The 18158-nt window shown below is 52.5% G+C and overlaps 7 protein-coding genes across 7 annotated transcripts; 3 read left to right on the top strand and 4 right to left on the bottom strand.

Annotated features, from left to right (window-relative positions):
- Positions 1-365: 365 nt before the first annotated feature.
- PV08_06160 (uncharacterized protein) lies at positions 366-1205 on the bottom strand (the record flags this gene model as incomplete). The annotated part of the gene is made up of 2 exons (XM_016380498.1): positions 366-1130; positions 1179-1205. The coding sequence occupies 2 exons, from the start codon at positions 1203-1205 to the stop codon at positions 366-368; spliced, it is 792 nt and encodes a 263-aa protein (XP_016236325.1).
- Positions 1206-1458: 253 nt separating this feature from the next.
- PV08_06159 (uncharacterized protein) lies at positions 1459-3087 on the bottom strand (the record flags this gene model as incomplete). The annotated part of the gene is made up of 3 exons (XM_016380497.1): positions 1459-2085; positions 2179-2388; positions 2464-3087. 3 exons carry the CDS (start codon positions 3085-3087, stop codon positions 1459-1461), a joined length of 1461 nt encoding a protein of 486 aa, XP_016236324.1.
- A 728-nt stretch (positions 3088-3815) lies between these two features.
- PV08_06158 (uncharacterized protein) lies at positions 3816-5318 on the bottom strand (the record flags this gene model as incomplete). The annotated part of the gene is made up of 1 exon (XM_016380496.1): positions 3816-5318. The coding sequence occupies one exon, from the start codon at positions 5316-5318 to the stop codon at positions 3816-3818; it is 1503 nt and encodes a 500-aa protein (XP_016236323.1).
- Positions 5319-5874: 556 nt separating this feature from the next.
- Positions 5875-7479, bottom strand: PV08_06157 (uncharacterized protein; the record flags this gene model as incomplete). The annotated part of the gene is made up of 3 exons (XM_016380495.1): positions 5875-6104; positions 6154-7249; positions 7297-7479. The coding sequence occupies 3 exons, from the start codon at positions 7477-7479 to the stop codon at positions 5875-5877; spliced, it is 1509 nt and encodes a 502-aa protein (XP_016236322.1).
- An 829-nt stretch (positions 7480-8308) lies between these two features.
- Positions 8309-12425, top strand: PV08_06156 (uncharacterized protein; the record flags this gene model as incomplete). The annotated part of the gene is made up of 4 exons (XM_016380494.1): positions 8309-8471; positions 8527-9840; positions 9895-10797; positions 10855-12425. 4 exons carry the CDS (start codon positions 8309-8311, stop codon positions 12423-12425), a joined length of 3951 nt encoding a protein of 1316 aa, XP_016236321.1.
- A 489-nt stretch (positions 12426-12914) lies between these two features.
- PV08_06155 (uncharacterized protein) lies at positions 12915-15296 on the top strand (the record flags this gene model as incomplete). Its single annotated transcript, XM_016380493.1, has 1 exon — positions 12915-15296. The coding sequence occupies one exon, from the start codon at positions 12915-12917 to the stop codon at positions 15294-15296; it is 2382 nt and encodes a 793-aa protein (XP_016236320.1).
- Positions 15297-15585: 289 nt separating this feature from the next.
- PV08_06154 (uncharacterized protein) lies at positions 15586-18082 on the top strand (the record flags this gene model as incomplete). Its single annotated transcript, XM_016380492.1, has 2 exons — positions 15586-16771; positions 16863-18082. The coding sequence occupies 2 exons, from the start codon at positions 15586-15588 to the stop codon at positions 18080-18082; spliced, it is 2406 nt and encodes an 801-aa protein (XP_016236319.1).
- Between the last annotated feature and the right edge of the window lie 76 nt (positions 18083-18158).

The raw sequence follows: 18158 nt of genomic DNA, 5'->3' as shown, positions 1-18158 counted from the left end.
GGGACACTCGATCGTCAATCTCGACACGCAGGGAGCGGGTATTGCGGAAAAGAGAGTCACGTGCTACCCTCGGATGCTCAATATGCCACACCCATCGCACCGATTCGAGTTGCCGTCTGATGGTTTGTACGGGACGCGTGTTGGAGAATGTGCGAGAGCCGACATCAGCGTTGCAACGACCAACATCATCGAGCCCCATAACGTGGGCGTGAATGCAATTTAACAAAATGTCACACACACCTTGGCTTCATAAACTGAACTCGAATATGATTTCTCATTTCTGTACATAGGACAAGTCAGCAGTCGGGAAGCTCACACACGGACCTGGCCAGAGATGACGCGACCCATTCCAAAGCCGTCTTTCTTCATTTGCCTTTCGACACCAAGTCTTCGACCTTCTTCCGGGTCTCAGCGGCGGTATCGTCAGCCCAACGGGTTGCTCCCTGTGCATAGGTTCTGGCCTGCTTCCACGTTTCTTGCACGGCATCCTTTATTTGCAAATGCGTCTCGCTGATGGCGGGCACTTTCTTCTCATACTCCCAGATCAGATCTGACGTGTTCCGCATGGTTACTGGTATCAGCATCCAGCCAGCGGTGATGCCGACCGCCAAGGGGAAAGTGGCTCGCAAAAAGATGCCCCGGTTGCGAGTGACTATTGATCCGGCCATGGTCGAAACCAAAACGTAAATTGCTCCAGGTAGAAGCTGCTCTCCCGTCTCCGGCGCAGGTGCTAAAGAAGCGATCGTGTTGGCAATGCTGGTCTCTTTCTTGAAGGCCCAGGTCAGAAGGTCGTTGACGCCATTCTCGGCCGAGAGTGATTGTCTGTAGAGAAAGAGTCGTGCGGTCTTGACCTGCTCGGCAAGTCGGTCTGTGGGAGTAGGAGAGGTCGGGTGTGGCTTCGGTGCTGGAGTATCTGCGGGAAGTGTGGGAGCTGTGGGAGAAGGTTCGTAGGAGGAGTATATGGGCTTCTTGTCTGGAATCTTCGAGACAGTCAGTGCCGGACGCGCACGAGTAGATGAGGTGAGTACTACTTCATCTTTTAAAGGAGCCTCTGCATGAGCTGTTGGGAATCGCAACGGTGCTTGAGCGACCGCAGCTCCTCCGGCCACAAGTAAAGCGGCTTTGGTGGTCTGTATGTACCATCAGTGACGAGCCCAGCTGCCTGGATACGGACTTACAGCTCGCAATACTCGTAAACGCGCCATGGGGTGTGGTGGGTGAACTGTCGGAGCAGCTGGCGTGACCTCAAGTCTCAAGTACAAGAAAAACATACGATGCGGCATGAGCTCGGGACTAACTCTTTCGGAAAGTCACGTGTCTGCTTATGTAATTTGATCTAGGTACCTGAGGTATGAGGGTGAGTATGCGATGGACAAATCCAAAATCTCACTCGTACGTATTAAATGCCATTCATTATACGATCAGCAGTCCTGGTAAGCAAACCGCGTTGTCTCATCATTAGGCCAGACTGATCCATCTTTCGTTCTCCGTCAAGGCCAAACCCCTAGGCAAATTGCCCAACACCAGCGGATTAGACGGCAGACTGCTGGCAGCAATATACCTCTCCACCAGGCGACGCGCGTGATATATACTGCCCAATTTGCGCGAATCCTCCAACTGCCCCAGCCTCGTAAGTACGAAATGCCGTTGTTCCTCTGACTCTAGTCGAGAGTTTCCTAGGACAAACAAAGGCCATAACGACGCCGCGCACGTCTCGGGCAGAAGTCGCAGGGACGACATGATGCAGTCTATCAGCCTTTTGCGACCAAGAGATCTTGGGGGAGGGATACAGTTGTCCACGGACGATGTGTCCGTGGGTCGAGGCACTCGTTCCTCCAGGTACAGCATCGCCGCGAGTCGCTTCACCTCTGCAATCTGCATCAGGAGAGGCTGGTCGACGCACGAAGATGGAACACATTGCCGGAGACGGCGGAGACGAGAAACGAGATCGTTGCGCATGGTCAGAAACTCGGTCGATTCAATGATCGAGGATGGGTCGGTGGATGTTTGGACGCGACGTGCCAACGAAGAGATTTGGCCTACGATGGAGATCAACTCACGGGAACAGCCCATTAAGGGATCGATCTATCCATGACGACATTGTGGTCAGAACACACACCAATGTGAAGGAAAAGTATACGAGAAAGATGGCAGGATGTACAAGGCCAGCTAGCTTACCTCTTCTGATCGCGCGAGCGCAAAACTATCGCCATCGGAATTCGACCATCCGGTCCACGCAGTTCCACCCATGACTTCGTGTGCAACAAAGTAGATCTCACAGAATGCTTTGAGACTATCATCGACCGATGTCCGGGTCGTTAGATAAGTCAGCATTTGCAAGCCCATTTTCAGATGAGTAATCCATGATGGCGCGCAGCCATCTGAGATCTAGATGCGGCATGTCATGTTAGTTATGTGTGAAACCTAGACGAGAGAAAGGGGGGAAGCAAACGGGCAACGAACATCATAAAAGCAAAACATGAGAGTGGTAGCAAGACTCTGCCAATCCATGTCGTTTGTTCGTAGGTGGTTTCGTAGTCCCTTGATCGCTGCCGTCTTTAATTCCAACGCGTGTCTTTCGAACCGCAAATCGTCGTGGAGACGTAGATGGTTCGCCGCCGCAGCTAACAACGCGTCTCGAAGGGGTTCAAACTCGTACGCTACGGGTAACAGCACGTTGAGATACGGATTATCCGTTTCGCTCAAGGAGCACTGCGGGGAGAGGACGTGGATGTAGTACGACAATAAGTTCGTGTTTACGCCTTGGTAAGACGAGTGTGCCGGCATCAGAGACAAAGGGGGAGCAACGCCAGTTAGACGAAGGATTTCGCCATCATCGAGAACTTCGTCTACGGATGCGCCGATGGAATCATAACTCTCGGGTTCAGGGACGTCGTCTTCCAATGCTTGCGGGAGACTTCCATCTCGAAAGTGCTCGGCGGTGAAGTTGAGAAAGAAAACCGTACCGATATTCCGAGTACTGGTAGGTATTTCGACAAATACCCCTTCGTCGATACGCGGTTGTTGTTGTTGTCGCAATGCCGATGTCTTGTGGTTGTGCCGTGACCAGAGGCCTGGGTGGATCATGATCAGTCAACTGACGAGTGGAGGCCACGACAACTGCCTTACCAGCACGGCCGTGGGCTATCTTCCTCTGTTGGGAGTCTTCTTCCCAGAGGAGTTTAAATCCATAGCCGCACTCGAGATTCAATCGTTGGCATCGGTTGCAGATTGGTTGTTCTTCGCTGCATTTGACATGAGCTTCTGTGGGACAAACAATCGTATCAGTGCATGCTTTATGGAATATAAAGTCTCAATCTCGGACATGATCTTGCTTCTCGAGGCTCTCTTCACTTACTCTTACAAGTAAAACAGCCCTTTCTACTTTTGCATCCGTACTGATTTCTCGTCTTGCGCATGGGGTGTGTACGTATCGTCAACCCGAAAACGATAGCTGAATCGGCTCCTCTGAATGAGTCCACAACATTAAGCGACTGAGAAACGGCTGACCGAGGGCGTTTGGGATAATTAACACCTTAGAAATGGATTAGAGAGCGGTGTCCGTAAGGCGAAGTGCCAAAAACCCATCGTCTGGACTTGGGCGATGGGAGTTGACAAGCGGCTAGACTTGATTTGGCAACCGACCCTCAACGTCGAGCGTCGATCACGTGACACTCTTTCACTCCCATACGAATACGAATACGATGTGAACAGGACCAAATTCCTTCAATGCTCAGTGCCATTATAAAGAGACCCGGGATCATTAGTTCTATATCCACGCATTAAATACCCGTTGAAGCTCAGTGTGCGTGCATTTACAACTTCGAAACGCGAGACTTCCCATGACTCTGAAGCTCTCTCAGATCTCTAACATTTCCCCCTCTCCAGGCGACAGTCCCTCTCCCATTCTCCCCCTCCGCTTCGCTCGTCTTCCACTTCCACCTCGAGTTTTTCTGATACCCAGTTCGCAACAACTCACTGACCCACTCACCCGCAGTCGGAAGAAACTTGAACATGTGTCCGCTATCCGCTCCCGCCAGGATCAGATTCCTGTAGCCAGGGATGAAATCGACGACGAAATCCGAGCTCGTCGTGTCCGCGCACCAACACATCGACGTGCGCACAAAAGGTCTTTCATGAAGCGAAGCTGGCAGCGACGCCTTGACCAACCTACGAAGCTGTGCATCGTCGACGGCCGGAGGGACCAACGACGTTGCATTTGTCGGTGGTACCGAACAAGGCACTCTCCGTGTGCCATTCGGAGTCGCTTCGACATTTTGGAAATTCGTCCACCCTCCACCATGACAAGCGAATTTGAGGAGATATTTGCCATCTGATTTTTCTTTCCGTGACCGATTCTGTAAACCTGGTGTATCGTTTTGAACATGTTCGACCGACTCTGTGCCATCTTCGCGCTCCTTGACGAACAGGGGTTCCATCCAAAACCCCAGTTCGGAAAAGTTCATGACTGGGACGCCCGCGAGGGCTTTGGCTTCTGACTCTGTCAACTCAAGATGAGCCACCGACCACGCTTTCGCCGTTACTTGGGACGCCGCTGCTGAGAGAACGCGAGGCAAATGTGCTCCCATGCACAAGATAGTAAGACTCGGCTGGCCAGGCGGATGGGAATGTACTGCACCACTAGCTGCTCGTACACCGGTAACCGATTGTGACCGCATGGAATCTGTGACAAGCGACGTGATGTGACCGTCTTCGCCCAGCACGAACTTCACACCCAGATACACGCAGCGTCTGTGTGCGAGCTGGATCGCTTGCGATGCAAGTGCGTAGCCGCCGTGTTTGTTCAAGTACCCTCGCCATTGCTTACCAAAGTCGACATTCTTCAGTTGCGGTGCAGCGGCGTGGATGTCTCTGGGAGACTGAATAGCTTGAAATGAATTGTCGGGGAACCAGAGGTTATCACTGTTGGTAGGCGTTCGCTGCTTCGTGAAATAGTCCATGTCCCTCTGCACGGCTCCTAGTTTCCTCGCGGAACTCGCCACTCTGAAGTACCCGACTTCATTGTAACAGCTGCGCCACCCGCCGACGTCGTCTGGCGCTTTCCAGGCCTCTACGGCTCGCAGTGCAAGCTCGGTGTAGAAGTCGTCCTCTGCGTGGCCAACGCCGTACTCGGCTCGGATGATCTTGTTCAGGTCGTTGCTTGCCGCATATGGTGACGGCAAACTCGCCGCTCGGTCGAACACGGTAATGTTCTTGTATCCAGCATGTGAGAGGTGCAAAGCCGCAGACAGACCAAACACCGAGCCGCCTACTATGTAGATTGAAGTCTCTGGCGAAGCGGGTCCGTGAGTATTCATGATGTTATTTGATCAGCGATCGTGGAAGAAGGGAAAACAAGTGGGCGGGAAACAGCATTTATATATCCCACGCCCAAGGGCGGGTGGAGCACGTTTCTTCCTGGGTTCTTCGTTGTTTTTCGCAAGCGGAGTCTGTTCATCATTAATGGTCTGATATGTCACCTTAGAGCGCGCTATTACAGTCCAGTCCGTTGCGACTTAGATTTCACGTTTTTGAAGTTGTTGCCGTCCTGACCTGGCTATATTTGCCCCTTGATAAACTTATCACCTCAGTCACAAATGTACATCTGGCTGCTGAAGTCCTACGAGTGCACTTCAAGTCTTGTATCCTTGAGCCCTTTCGGCTCTCTTCATACCAACTAGCTAGGTCGCTATTGATCGGGGTCAAGGGGGGTTACCAGCTTGACCCAATCTTCCAGCGTCTCCCTCCCACAGTCGTTGCATCTCTCCTCGATTCCCCAAGAGCGGCCATGACATACACAACAAACAGTTTTGTAAAACCTAGCTCACATGTGATGGGGGTTTCCTCCTTTTGACTTTGGGTGGAGACAGAGTCTTAAGTAGTATACTTGAAATTCTCCTTCTTGAAGTCAGAAACGTCCTGGAACACTTCGACCAAATCCTCTTGGCTTGGTGTTTGCTCCAGGGAAATGACTTTCCGGTTGAGAGCTATGCAATAGAGCCAGTATGCAATCATAAGCATGATGCAAACGCAGTAACAGACCAACATTGCCACAACTCCGCCAGTATATCCCGGCGCCTGGCTTGCGCGGAAGGTCTGCGGACCTATTACAGTCTGTTAGTCATGACTTAGATCTCATGTCGTGGTGCTTACCGATCAAGTTTCCAACTGCGTATCCAATGTAGAGGATGGCGAAAGAAAAACTTTTCTTTGTATGTCCCGCCGTGTTGGCTTGTGCCAGAGAGATTCCAACGGCGTACGGACCGAAGTAGGTATAGACCAGATAGAGGCCGACAAGTTGGGCGCCTACCGCGGTGCGAGGAACGCCGTACAAAATACCAGTCCCGATAATTGGTACGCAGCAAGCAACAATATTCACCATGCAACGGCGGTTGTTCAATTTTGCAGCCAACATCGAGAACACAAAGGATGAGAGTGTTGACATGACTCCCGTGGGCATGGAGAGCAGGGACGCATTGACTGGTGTAAAGCCGAGGTTGGAAATAATGATACCACTGAAAGTCGTCAAGCCACCGTTGGGAATGTTGATGGCAATGTTGAAGAAAAAGATAAGCCAAGTCTTTGGGTCGATGACGGCCTCAAGAGCTTGATCCCATTTCCAGACCTTGTTCTCAATGCCAGTCTTGTTTCCAGCGAGTCTCTGGACCCAGAAGACCTTCTCGTCCTTGTTCAGGAACTTGGCTTCCATTGGGGTCGCAGGGAGGAAGATGAAGACAAAGAGAGACCAGAGCATTGAAATAGACCCGATGAGGAGATAAAGGTACTGCCATTTGGACAACGGGGCACTGTCGGGAATGTGGCCGATAACCCAGGAGAGGAAACCGTTGACCACAGAGCTGGCGGCAGCAAACACTAGTGCATTTCGTGGGGGTTGTTCGTCTTTCTTGTACCATCCTGCAATCAACAGAGAGATGCCAGGGACGATGATAGCTTCGAACATGCCCATCAAGAAACGAACTGCCATCATACTGCTCCAGCTTTTGCAAGCTGGCATGACGAGAGCCATAGCAGACCAGCCCATAGAGCAGGTACAGAGGTACTTTGCAGATGGGAGTTTGTGCAATAAGGCCGAAGAAGGGAACATGCCGACCAACGCACCCAAACTCAAGATGGAGCCGAGCCATGAGTATTGCTGGCCGACGAGGTTGGCATCCGTACGAAGTCCGTAGATGGCTGCTGTGCTCAGGGCAACTTTGTCGACAGCACCGAGCGTAGCAGTCAAGAAGAGCTGGGATATGTTAGACCCTTCGACAAGGCTAACAGTAAACGACTTACCATTGGGAGCAAGATCCAGTCAATCTTCCTCTTGAGCCTCTTCTCCTGAGCTCGAGTGAGAACAATTTCAGTACCCGCCTCGGCAAGGAAGAGGGCTGCTTGATCAGCTTGCTTCCCACCCACATCCTTCATAGGTTGTGCGGTAGTGGCGTCCGCGTTGGAGGACTTCTCGATACTGTCCATGACGAAGAAGGCTTGTGATAGAAGGGGCAACGTTGAGGCCCAAGATTTGAAGAGGATCAGATAGATGAGATTGAGCACAAGGCAGTCAAGTGAGAAGGGGCACGCGGCCTTTGAAATACTTTTCCCACCTCGCTTGATGATATCTCGCACCACGAGTCTGGTGTGATAAGACGTCCCGGCTATTGCCCCGTGTACCGCGTGCTATCTAGATCAATATCGTTCCGAGATGTATTTAGGGCGTACATGTCCGGCAATCGCTTGGGCCACGCGGGGTTCTGGGGGCAAAGAGTGTTGGCAAGATAAATGTTTGTTTCAAGAAGAAGGTCAACACGACGATCCGAAGAAATACAACAAGAATCCATTTCTGGCGTCGCCACTATTCAAACGGATGACTGAAGTGGAAGGTCAACACGATGGCCACTCAGATGCTCGCTTGGCCTTATCTGGCTCCGCTTCTTCTAGACTCTGCCGACGAGAAAGAGGGTCTGGGCTCCGCAGAAGGGGAAGGTCAATACGATGACCATCGGTCTGTGTTCCCACAAAATCGTCTAGTGCAGATTGCCACAAGGTGGTCCCACCTGAGTTTGGGGTGTTGCGGACAGCACTCACATCATGGTCCTCGTTCTGGAACTCTGGGACCGGCTATGGGGCGTCGTATTGACCTTCCTGCTTGGAACGCGGAAATCCGGTCGCCTGGCAGAGATGTCTTTATGTTTCATGCAATGAGTGGACAGAAGCCTGACCTGCAGACATAGGACGATATAAAATGAGATCTGCTTGAGGAATGAACATTTTTTCTCCTTCGGTCTGCAAACGTTAGAGAGCAAAGATGGGTTCAATACAGCAAAGCGGCCCGGTGACGGGCATCAAGATAGCCATTGATCGTGGCGGAACATTCACAGACATTTGGGCAACTGCCAGCGGACAGCCTGATCTGGTGTTCAAGTTGTTGTCCGTTGATCCTGCCAACTACGATGATGCGCCCACGGAAGGTATGAACAATTGGAGACTCATGCTTATAAGTCCTTGCTGACCAAGTCCGATCAGGAATCCGCCGAGTCCTTTCGACATATGGCAATACCGAGATCCCAAGAAATACGCCTTTACCCAAGTCTAGCATTGAGAGCATTCGTATGGGAACTACCGTGGCCACGAATGCCTTGCTCGAAAGAAAAGGCCGCAGACATGCTTTCCTTGTCACGAAAGGATTTCGAGATCTCCTGAGGATTGGTTACCAATCACGACCCCGGCTCTTCGACCTCAACATTTCGAAGCCTGAAGTATTGTACTCAGAGGTGTGTGAGGTCGAAGAACGAGTGACTATCGAAGGATTTGACGAGGATGTGGACGGTCAATTCAACAGCACTGAAGTCATTCCGGGTGTCCTTGAAATGGGAGCCAACGGTCAGTTGGTGAGAATTCTAAGGCCACTCGACGAATCAGCCCTGGAAACGCAGCTCCAAGAGCTGAGAGCACAAGGAATTGACACTATTGCTATTTGCTTTGCCCACTCATATGCATATCCTGATCACGAGCTGAGAGCCGGTCAATTGGCCGCGGAAGCGGGATTCACTCACGTGTCTCTCTCCTCTCAAGTGGCAGCAAACATGATCAAGATGGTGCCTCGTGGAAGCTCAGCAACTGCAGATGCTTACCTTACCCCCGAGATCAAGAAATACGTTGCCGGATTTCAAAAAGGCTTCGAGGGTGGCCATCTCGATGATGTCAGGTGCGAGTTCATGCAGTCAGATGGCGGTCTGGTCAGATATGATCAATTCTCGGGTCTCAAGGGCATCCTCTCCGGGCCAGCTGGTGGCGTCGTCGGCTATGCCAGGACATCATACGATGAGACTAACCGAATGGCCGTTATCGGCTTTGATATGGGCGGCACGAGTACCGACGTATCGCGGTATGGCGGTACTTTCGAACATGTCTTTGAGACAACTACTGCCGGTGTGACGATTCAGAGCCCTCAACTCGATATAAACACAGTCGCGGCAGGAGGTGGATCCATTCTGGCATGGACGAATGGTCTCTTTGCCGTAGGTCCAGAAAGTGCTTCGTCACACCCTGGCCCTGCCTGCTATAGGAAGGGTGGCCCATTGACGGTCACCGATGCCAACCTTTTCCTCGGTAGGCTGGTACCCGAATCATTCCCGAAGGTATTCGGGCCTCACGAGAACGAGGCACTTGACGAAGAAGTCGTACAAGTCAAGTTCAAGGAACTCACAGAGCGAATCAATGCTGAAACTGATGGTTCTCTCACACCGCACGAAATTGCATGTGGGTTCTTGGATGTCGCCAATGAAGCAATGTGTCGGCCAATTAGAGCTCTGACAGAGGCAAAGGGACATGCCATCGGTAAGCTTTACTGAATCTCACCAAATCAAACAAGACTCGCTGACCCTCTCACAGCCAACCATCATTTGAGTTCTTTCGGTGGTGCTGGGGGTCAACATGCCTGCGATGTGGCATCAAAGCTCGGTATTGACACTGTTGTCATCCACAAGTATTCCAGTATTCTTTCCGCCTATGGCATGGCTCTGGCAGATGTTGTCCAAGAGGTCCAAAGGCCTTGCAGCCAAGTGTACAGCTCGAACTCGCGACAACTGCTGTCTGATATTTTCGAAACACTGAAGTCCCAGGTCAAGTCCAAGATAGTCCGCCAAGGTATTGCAGAATCCAGCATTGACTATGAGTTCTATTTGAACATGCGGTACCAGGGAACTGAAACCTCCATGATGACCATGGAAAAGGAGGGATCAGATTTCAAGCAGGAATTCCTGAAGCGTCATCTCCAAGAGTTCAATTTCATCTTCCCTGACGACCGGCAAATCCTCATTGACGATATTCGCGTTCGTGCAATTGGTAGGAGCAACGCAACCATTGGCGGAACGGCCGAGCTGGCTCATGAGCTCAATAACTTGAGCTTCAAGGAGCCCAAACAAGCCTCCAACGCAAACAAGATGGTGTATTTCAAGAAGCAGGGCAACGTTGAGACACCAATCTATCTCCTCCACGATCTGACTCCCGGCACTATCGTCAGAGGTCCTGCAATCATAATCGACGCCACTCAAACTCTGCTTGTGGTACCCGAAGCCCTGGCAAAGATCTTGTCGTCTCATGTTGTGATCGATATCAAGTCGACCATGAAACAAGACCTGTCCAGTCATGCTGTCGACCCTGCTACGCTTAGTGTTTTTGGCCATCGATTCATGAGTATCGCTGAACAAATGGGACGTGCTCTGCAGAATACATCTGTGTCTCTCAACATCAAGGAGCGTCTGGATTTCTCCTGCGCCATCTTTGGTCCAGATGGTAAGTGGCGTCCTGTATTCTGCATTTGGTGAAGAAATCGTACTGACGGCGACCCAGCTGGTCTTGTTGCCAACGCACCTCACGTACCGGTCCATCTGGGTTCCATGAGCTATGCAGTCAAGTATCAGCACGAGCTGCACAAGGGTAAGCTGACACCTGGGGATGTTCTCGTCTCCAACCATCCCTCGTCGGGTGGGACTCATCTTCCCGACATCACTGTCATCACACCAGTTTTCGATGCTCAAGAGAAAGAAGTTGTATTCTATGTTGCCTCTCGAGGTCATCACACCGATATTGGTGGCCTCGGCGGCACTTCCATGCCCCCCAACTCCACCGAGCTGTGGCAGGAGGGAGCTGCAATCCGTTCATTTAAGTTGATTCATAACGGTCACTTCGATGAAGAGGGAATCACTCAGATCCTGCTTGAGCCTGGCAAATACGAAGGCTGCAACGGTAGCCGTAGGCTGGGTGACAATCTCTCGGATCTCAAAGCACAGGTTGCTGCGAACAACAAGGGATCTACTCTGGTAAAGGCTTTGATGGAAGAGTATTCTCAAGAGATCGTGCACTTGTATATGGCTGCAATCCAGCAAAATGCAGAGATTGCCGTGCGAACGTTCTTGAAGAAGACTTTGAGTGAGCGAGGACCAGTTCTTCTGGCGCAAGACCGCATGGACAATGGTTCGTTCGTGAACCTGAAAATCAGCATATCTGAAGATGGCAGCGCTGTCTTCGACTTCACCGGTACCTCATGTGAGATGTTCGGTAACATGAATGCGCCTCCAGCAATTACGCACTCGGCTCTGCTGTACTGCTTACGACTGCTTATCGGCACTGAGATCCCAATGAACCAAGGCTGTTTAGCACCCACAGAAGTCATCCTTCCCCCAGGGTCATTCATCAACCCATCTGCAGGAGCGGCCGTGTGCGCCGGGAATACGCAGACGTCACAACGCATTTGTGATGTTATCATGCGTGCGTTCGAGGTTGCTGGTGCATCTCAAGGCTGCATGAACTGTCTAGGCTTCTTCGGAGAAGGCGGTCGCGACGCCGAGGGTAAAGCTTTGGCCGGTCACGCTTATGCATTTGGCGAGACCATCTGTGGTGGCTCGGGCGCCACGGCCACTGCTCATGGTGCCAGTGCGGTCCATACCCACATGACAAACACCCGAATCACTGATCCAGAGTCTTTGGAAAAGCGCTACCCCGTTATCCTGCGAGAGTTCTCGATCCGTACGGACTCCGGCGGAAAAGGAATGCGGTGCGGTGGCAATGGTGTGGTCAGAGATATCGAGTGCCGTGCCCCTCTCAAGTTCAGTGTTATTACCGAGCGCCGTATCACCTCGCCATACGGAATGCACGGTGGTGAAGATGGAGGCCGTGGTGCGAATTATTGGGTCAAGAAGAACCCCGACGGCACAGAACGCTGGATCAACCTCGGACCCAAGAACATGGTGGCCATGCAGACTGGCGACCGCTGTGTCATTCAGACACCCGGCGGAGGTGGTTATGGCCGCGTGGAGTCCCAGCCGGGCGAAGAGCAGACACAGCCATCAGCGAAGGTGCAGTACCCCCGAGCCACAGGCAGTGTTGCAGCCTATGCCACGACACAGGCTGAGGCGTCGTAGAGTTGGATAGCGGATATACCCCATTGGATCGATAGACTGAGCATATAGGAGTTTAGTCTGGTAGAGAGTTTAGAACCCGCCGGTGAGATAGACAATATCAAACTAAACCAAGTTCTTGCGACCTCTGTTCAGGGAGAACGACGTGGTAGGGCCAGCTGGTGAGCCTCAAAAGCAGCCATAGATCACCGTAGAGCGGCGTCAGGTTCTTTCCTTAAGGGGGCGTCCATATCGGCAGAATCCGGGGATGCTCGGCCTTGGCGGGCGCATGGAAGTCACGGGATAACACAGCAGCAGAAAAGCCATAATAGCCGAGGGACTTTTCACATGCAGCTTTCCGTCATCGGACTGGCTTGAGGTTGTTCAGTACTGCGCAAGAGGAGGACAAACCTAGGTAGGCAAACAGTTCCTACACTCCCAAGGATTTCACGTACCGGAACTGTCTGCCTCGCATCTCATTCTTTTGTCTTGTGAGTCTCCGATCTCAACTCGATGCACAAAGTGCTTCGGCGGCAACCATGGACTTGTCCCAAGTGCCTGCGCCGACAAAAACGCCTCAACTCCACAGCTACTGGCACGGCTTCGCAACAAAATGATGCCTTTGCATCTGCCTACGTACAGTCCTCTCCTGCTCGGCAGACCGATAATGCTCAGCTGCGCGAGGTGTTCAATGACAGAGTGAGTTGGCGAACATCTGAAAAGAAGAGCTCGGGTTTAATAGGAAATAATCACTTGACCACGCCTCGAGGCTTCAAAACTTTTGCAGAAAGGTCTGTGGCGCAATGCAAGAGACTGGTGGAGAGGACGCTAGCTGCCTCGACGGTCGAACAGTACAGGGCGATACCGAAAGATCTCGACAGGCTCAGTGATCTACTATGTCGAGTTATCGACCTGTCGGACTTTATCCGAGGCATCCACCCAGATGCTGCAGTTGCCGCTGCCGCCACGGCTTCTTACTCGCTCATGTTCCAGTACATGAACGAGTTGAACACAACTACTGGGCTGAACAAACAGTTGCAGAAAGCATGGGACATGCCAGAAGTCCGCTCTCAGTGGACCGAGGAGGAAAGGATGGTCGCGAAGTTGTTGATGAAGGACTTTGCAAAATCTGGCATCGATCTGCCCGAGAAACAAAGGAAACAATTCGTGTCGTTGTCGAACGAGATTGCACAGATTGGAACCGACTTCGTGAATCAAATGGAGCATGCGCGGGACCAGATCACTCTTTCCACTCAGCAACTACAGGGTGTCGATCCTCTGCTCATCAGGAATCTGAAAGCTTGGGACCGGGCGCAGATACCGGTCTACAGTGCAGCTTCCAAGACGATATTGAATTCAGCGAATGACCCTGAGACCAGGAAGCAGATCTATGTCGCAGAAAGGACTGCATCACGCTCGACCGTGCGGAAACTTGAACAACTTCTTCTTCGTCGCGCCGAACTAGCTAAGCTCACAGGCTACGACAGCTACGCGCAGATGACACTGGCCGACAAAATGTCCAAGACCCCCGAGTCTGTGAGTAATTTCTTGGACTCTCTGAACGAAAACAACAGGCCGCAGGTCCAGAAGGAGCTCGCATCATTATTAGAGATCAAGCGAAAACTTGATCAAGGAGCTAAGTCGGTCGATCCTTGGGATCATACCTATCTCCTCGCAAAATTGGCGCAAGTTGAAGCCAGTGCTGGACCTCGGACTTCCAGGTCGCGTCTTCAGGAAAGTGCCAGTGCGTACTTCTCTCTGGGCCATGTCATGCAGGGGCTTTCAAACTTGTTCGAGTCTCTCTATGGAGTCCGTCTTGTGCCGAAGGAAACTCAGCCAGGCGAGGTCTGGCACCCGGAAGTCAAGAGACTGGATGTATATACAGACAAGCAGCAACATATCGCTACTATGTACTGTGATTTGTTTTCCCGTCCAGGAAAACTTCCCAACCCTGCACACTTCACCCTGCTTTGTTCAAGAGAAATCTCGGAGGAAGAGGTCCGAGAATGCCAGGAAAGGAATGAGCCGTTGAACAACGGTATGCCGACCTATCTGGGGTCTAATGCCGTCTCTGGCGTAACCGCTCATCATCAAATTCCTATTATTGCTCTGGTCTGCGGATTTCCAGACCCGAGCTCATCTGCGGGCCCTTCGCTGCTGTCTGTCCACAGTGTCACCACACTGTTCCACGAAATGGGTCACGCAATCCATAGTATCCTGGGACGAACAACGTTGCAAGGCATCTCTGGCACACGGTGTGCCACCGATTTCGCCGAGCTTCCATCTGTGCTCATGGAATATTTTGCAACAGATGCAACTGTCCTCAAAATGTTTGCCCGTCACTGGCAGACCGGGGCAGTCATCCCTGACGATATGATCACCGCGCTGGCGGATGACAGAACGAAACAAGCCGCGACAACTGGGGCCTGGAATAACGAAAGTCAGATTTTGATGGCAATATTAGACCAAGTGTACCATTCGGAGGGGCCCGTCGAGGCACTCCAGATTGGACATTACAACTCCACGGCAGCTTACCACGATGTTTGGAACAAGTATGGAAGTGTCGCCGAACCACGAGAAACAGCGTGGCAAGGCTTTTTCGGCCACTTGTACGGCTATGGCGCGAGCTATTACTCTTATCTATTCGATCGGGCCATCGCACGCCAGGTATGGCGGGCTGTGTTCAAAGATGGGGCTGATGGCGGCGCCGTGGACCGATCGGCCGGAGAACACTTCAAACAAGAGGTTCTGCGCTGGGGAGGCGGCAGAGACCCTTGGCTATGTCTAGAAGGCCTCATGGGCGAGGGGAGAGGGGTGCTGGCTGAGGGCAAGGAGGAAGCCATGCTGGAGGTGGGCAGATGGGGAGTAGGAGCATCAAGCGAGGGTTCTATGTGACAATAGCAGATACCGTAGATTGTGTACCTGCGGGATCACCAGAGTCTGATCCCACGAACTGAAGCATCAAAGTCGATAACATTCGCAGGCACTAGTCAGTGGAAAGGCCACGTTCTCCGTATTCTCTCCGTGTTCGGCTCTCCGGACTCGGATCTCGTCCCCGCTCCCGGTCTTACTAAACATCAGAATCATTTCTGCCCGCGGCGGGACGATCACTCTTTTCAGCATCTCCTCCGCCCACCTCGTTCATCATCCCTGTGTACGAAAGTCATCTCCCTCGAGACGTCCAATGCAGGTCGTCTGGGAGGCAGACACTGCGGCCTTTGCAAGTCGAAAGCGCGCTGCAAGGGCGTGTGTAAAATGTCGCGCTGCCAAAAAGCGCTGCCACCACACCTTTCAGCGCCCTCCGGAGCAAAAGGCCGACTCGGATGGCCTCGACAGGGTGCTGCCCAATCTGACTCACAAAGAGCCAATCCGTTTCGTTGGCGATCTGAATCCAGAGTCCATTCTCACGGACCTCTCATCTCGTGCCAAAGGTGGCACACGGATAAGTCGCGTTGGCACTTGGGTTGAACAGTCCCGCCACCCACACGACACATTTGCACCAGAGGACTTGGGTCCGCCGGTACGTTCGTGTAACAAGACGCCGATCAACGTCGAGAAATACGGCAAGTTTGAAGGTGGCCGCCGCGTGCTCACGGGGCATCAACGGAACTACTTGCAAGCCGTGGGCGCGTTCAGAGTGCTGCCCAAGGCCACCCAAGATGCCCTGATCCCAACTTTCATCTCGTGTCTGGATGGGATCCTCCCGATCTTGTATGGACCCAAACTGCTTAAGGAATGGACTGATGGCCGCTGTTCGATATTCCTCATCCAGGCGATATGTCTGGTCACCTGCAAGACCGAGGAGGCGGCCCCCTTCCTTCGGCTTTACGACGACGGCCCACTTCTCGACCCGATACCGTTTGCGAGAAGTCTGCACACCGGCCTCGACGCAGCTATGAAGGCAGACCTCGAGCCAGACCGCGTCACCAAAATCCAGATTCTGACCTTGATGCATCTACACAATGACGGACCCGGGGGGCTGGAGGAATCGTCGCTGAATCTATCCCAAGCCATACACGATGCCTGGTCAATAGGACTGCACATCCTCACTCCAGGTCGAACATACAAAGATCAGTTCAGTATGCTCTGGTGGACGATATGGGCTCTGGACAAGTTCAATGCCTGTCTCGGCGGCCGTCCCGTGATGATAGCAGACCGAGACATCGACATCTCGCCGCCGCCGCTGGAGGCTACGCCAAAATCTCAAGTCATCACCATCTGGCTCCGTCTTGGCCACCTACTCGACAAGGTGATCGAGTTCTATCGACCGACAGCCAACCCAGATGACACCGGCTGGGAGACAGAATTCCCTACGTTTGCATCGCTTGTTTCGGACATTGATCTCGACGCCCACCCACTCGGTGAACAACGTATGTACTCTGCGTCATTCCTTCCTTTTCCTTATCTTTCCACCTCTCTTCCTGTCTATATTTCTGTTGACGAAGACTGACGGACTTCAAGACATTCTAGAAATTTGCTACCTCGTCATCGCAATTCTATCATGCCGTGTAGGTGGTCCCACGACAGCAAGTTACGCGCGACGCATCAGTGCCGCAGACCGCATCCAACAACTCGTCTCTGGAGACGGACATAAACAGATTCCACCGTTACCCCTTGTCCCGTACGCCGCTGGTCTCAGCCTGACAGTAGTATATCGCTGCCTCAGAGACAAAGCAAACATCGACCTCGAACGCGCCAAAGCTGATCTCGCCACACGCTGTGAAACGCTCGAATCCCTTTCGACATACTGGTGGACCGCCGACGCCATGGCCCGCCTAGGCCGCAAGGCGCTCAAATCTCTCCAGCAACCCGGGGCTGGTCGTCACTCTATCGTGAGTCTGCAGAACGACATGGACGCAGAAGTGGGAGTATGTAGATACGGACCGTTTGACAACAAAGGTCGTCACCAACATAGCCATCACGGCGGCCCGCACAACGCAGCCAGCACCACCACATCCACGTCTAAACCCACGCTGTCAGGGAACGCACTACATGTCCTGTCGGATGTAGCAGCTACACGACGCACACCTGGTGGTCCGTCTGGTCCCAATGTCAATCTCAATGCTGCGTCACACAGCGCCCTCCCACCCACACCGACCTCCTCAAGCCACTTTGTCTCGCCATCAATGTCGCACTCGCACAATGCCCATCACACTGGGCCGCAGTTGTCAGACACAATGACACCACGTGACGCATCCCCCCATTCGTCCTCTCACCGTTTCGACACAGTAGAGGAGCAGCAGCAGCCGGCTTCAGGTCAAGGCCAAGAGCAGATCTCCGTCTCCCCGTTTGACCAGTACCAGTATCAATTCAACGATCTAGACAATCTGTTCGAAGGCTTCTTCGATCTCAGCATGCCTACTATTTTCCAGGATCCGCTATTTGACGGCGACGCATTCATAAATGCGGACCTTGGCCTTGGTGAGTTTGACCATGTGGGTGCCGACGCCAGTGCTGCTGCTGAGGCTGCAATTCCCAATATCGGTGTTGGTGTAGATGTCGTTGGCAGCAGCACCAGCACGTATAATGCAGCAGCAGCATCAGCAGGAGCAGCAGAAATGTCATCCTCGGCAACAAAACGTAATATGACGAACACAATTTCGAACTCGAACTCTACTGTGCGCAATCACGGAAACGGGAGCGGGAGTATACTCTATTCAGAACTCAAGTTTGAGAAATAGCGATTGACCGTCATCTTCATCGTCGTCATCGTCTTGGGAACCGTGTGACGCATTGCGACACACGCGGCCCTTTTCT

This window comes from Exophiala spinifera, assembly GCF_000836115.1.
Source record: "Exophiala spinifera strain CBS 89968 unplaced genomic scaffold supercont1.4, whole genome shotgun sequence".
NCBI classification, from domain to species: domain Eukaryota; kingdom Fungi; phylum Ascomycota; class Eurotiomycetes; order Chaetothyriales; family Herpotrichiellaceae; genus Exophiala; species Exophiala spinifera.
This window is presented reverse-complemented; position numbering and strand designations above follow the sequence as displayed.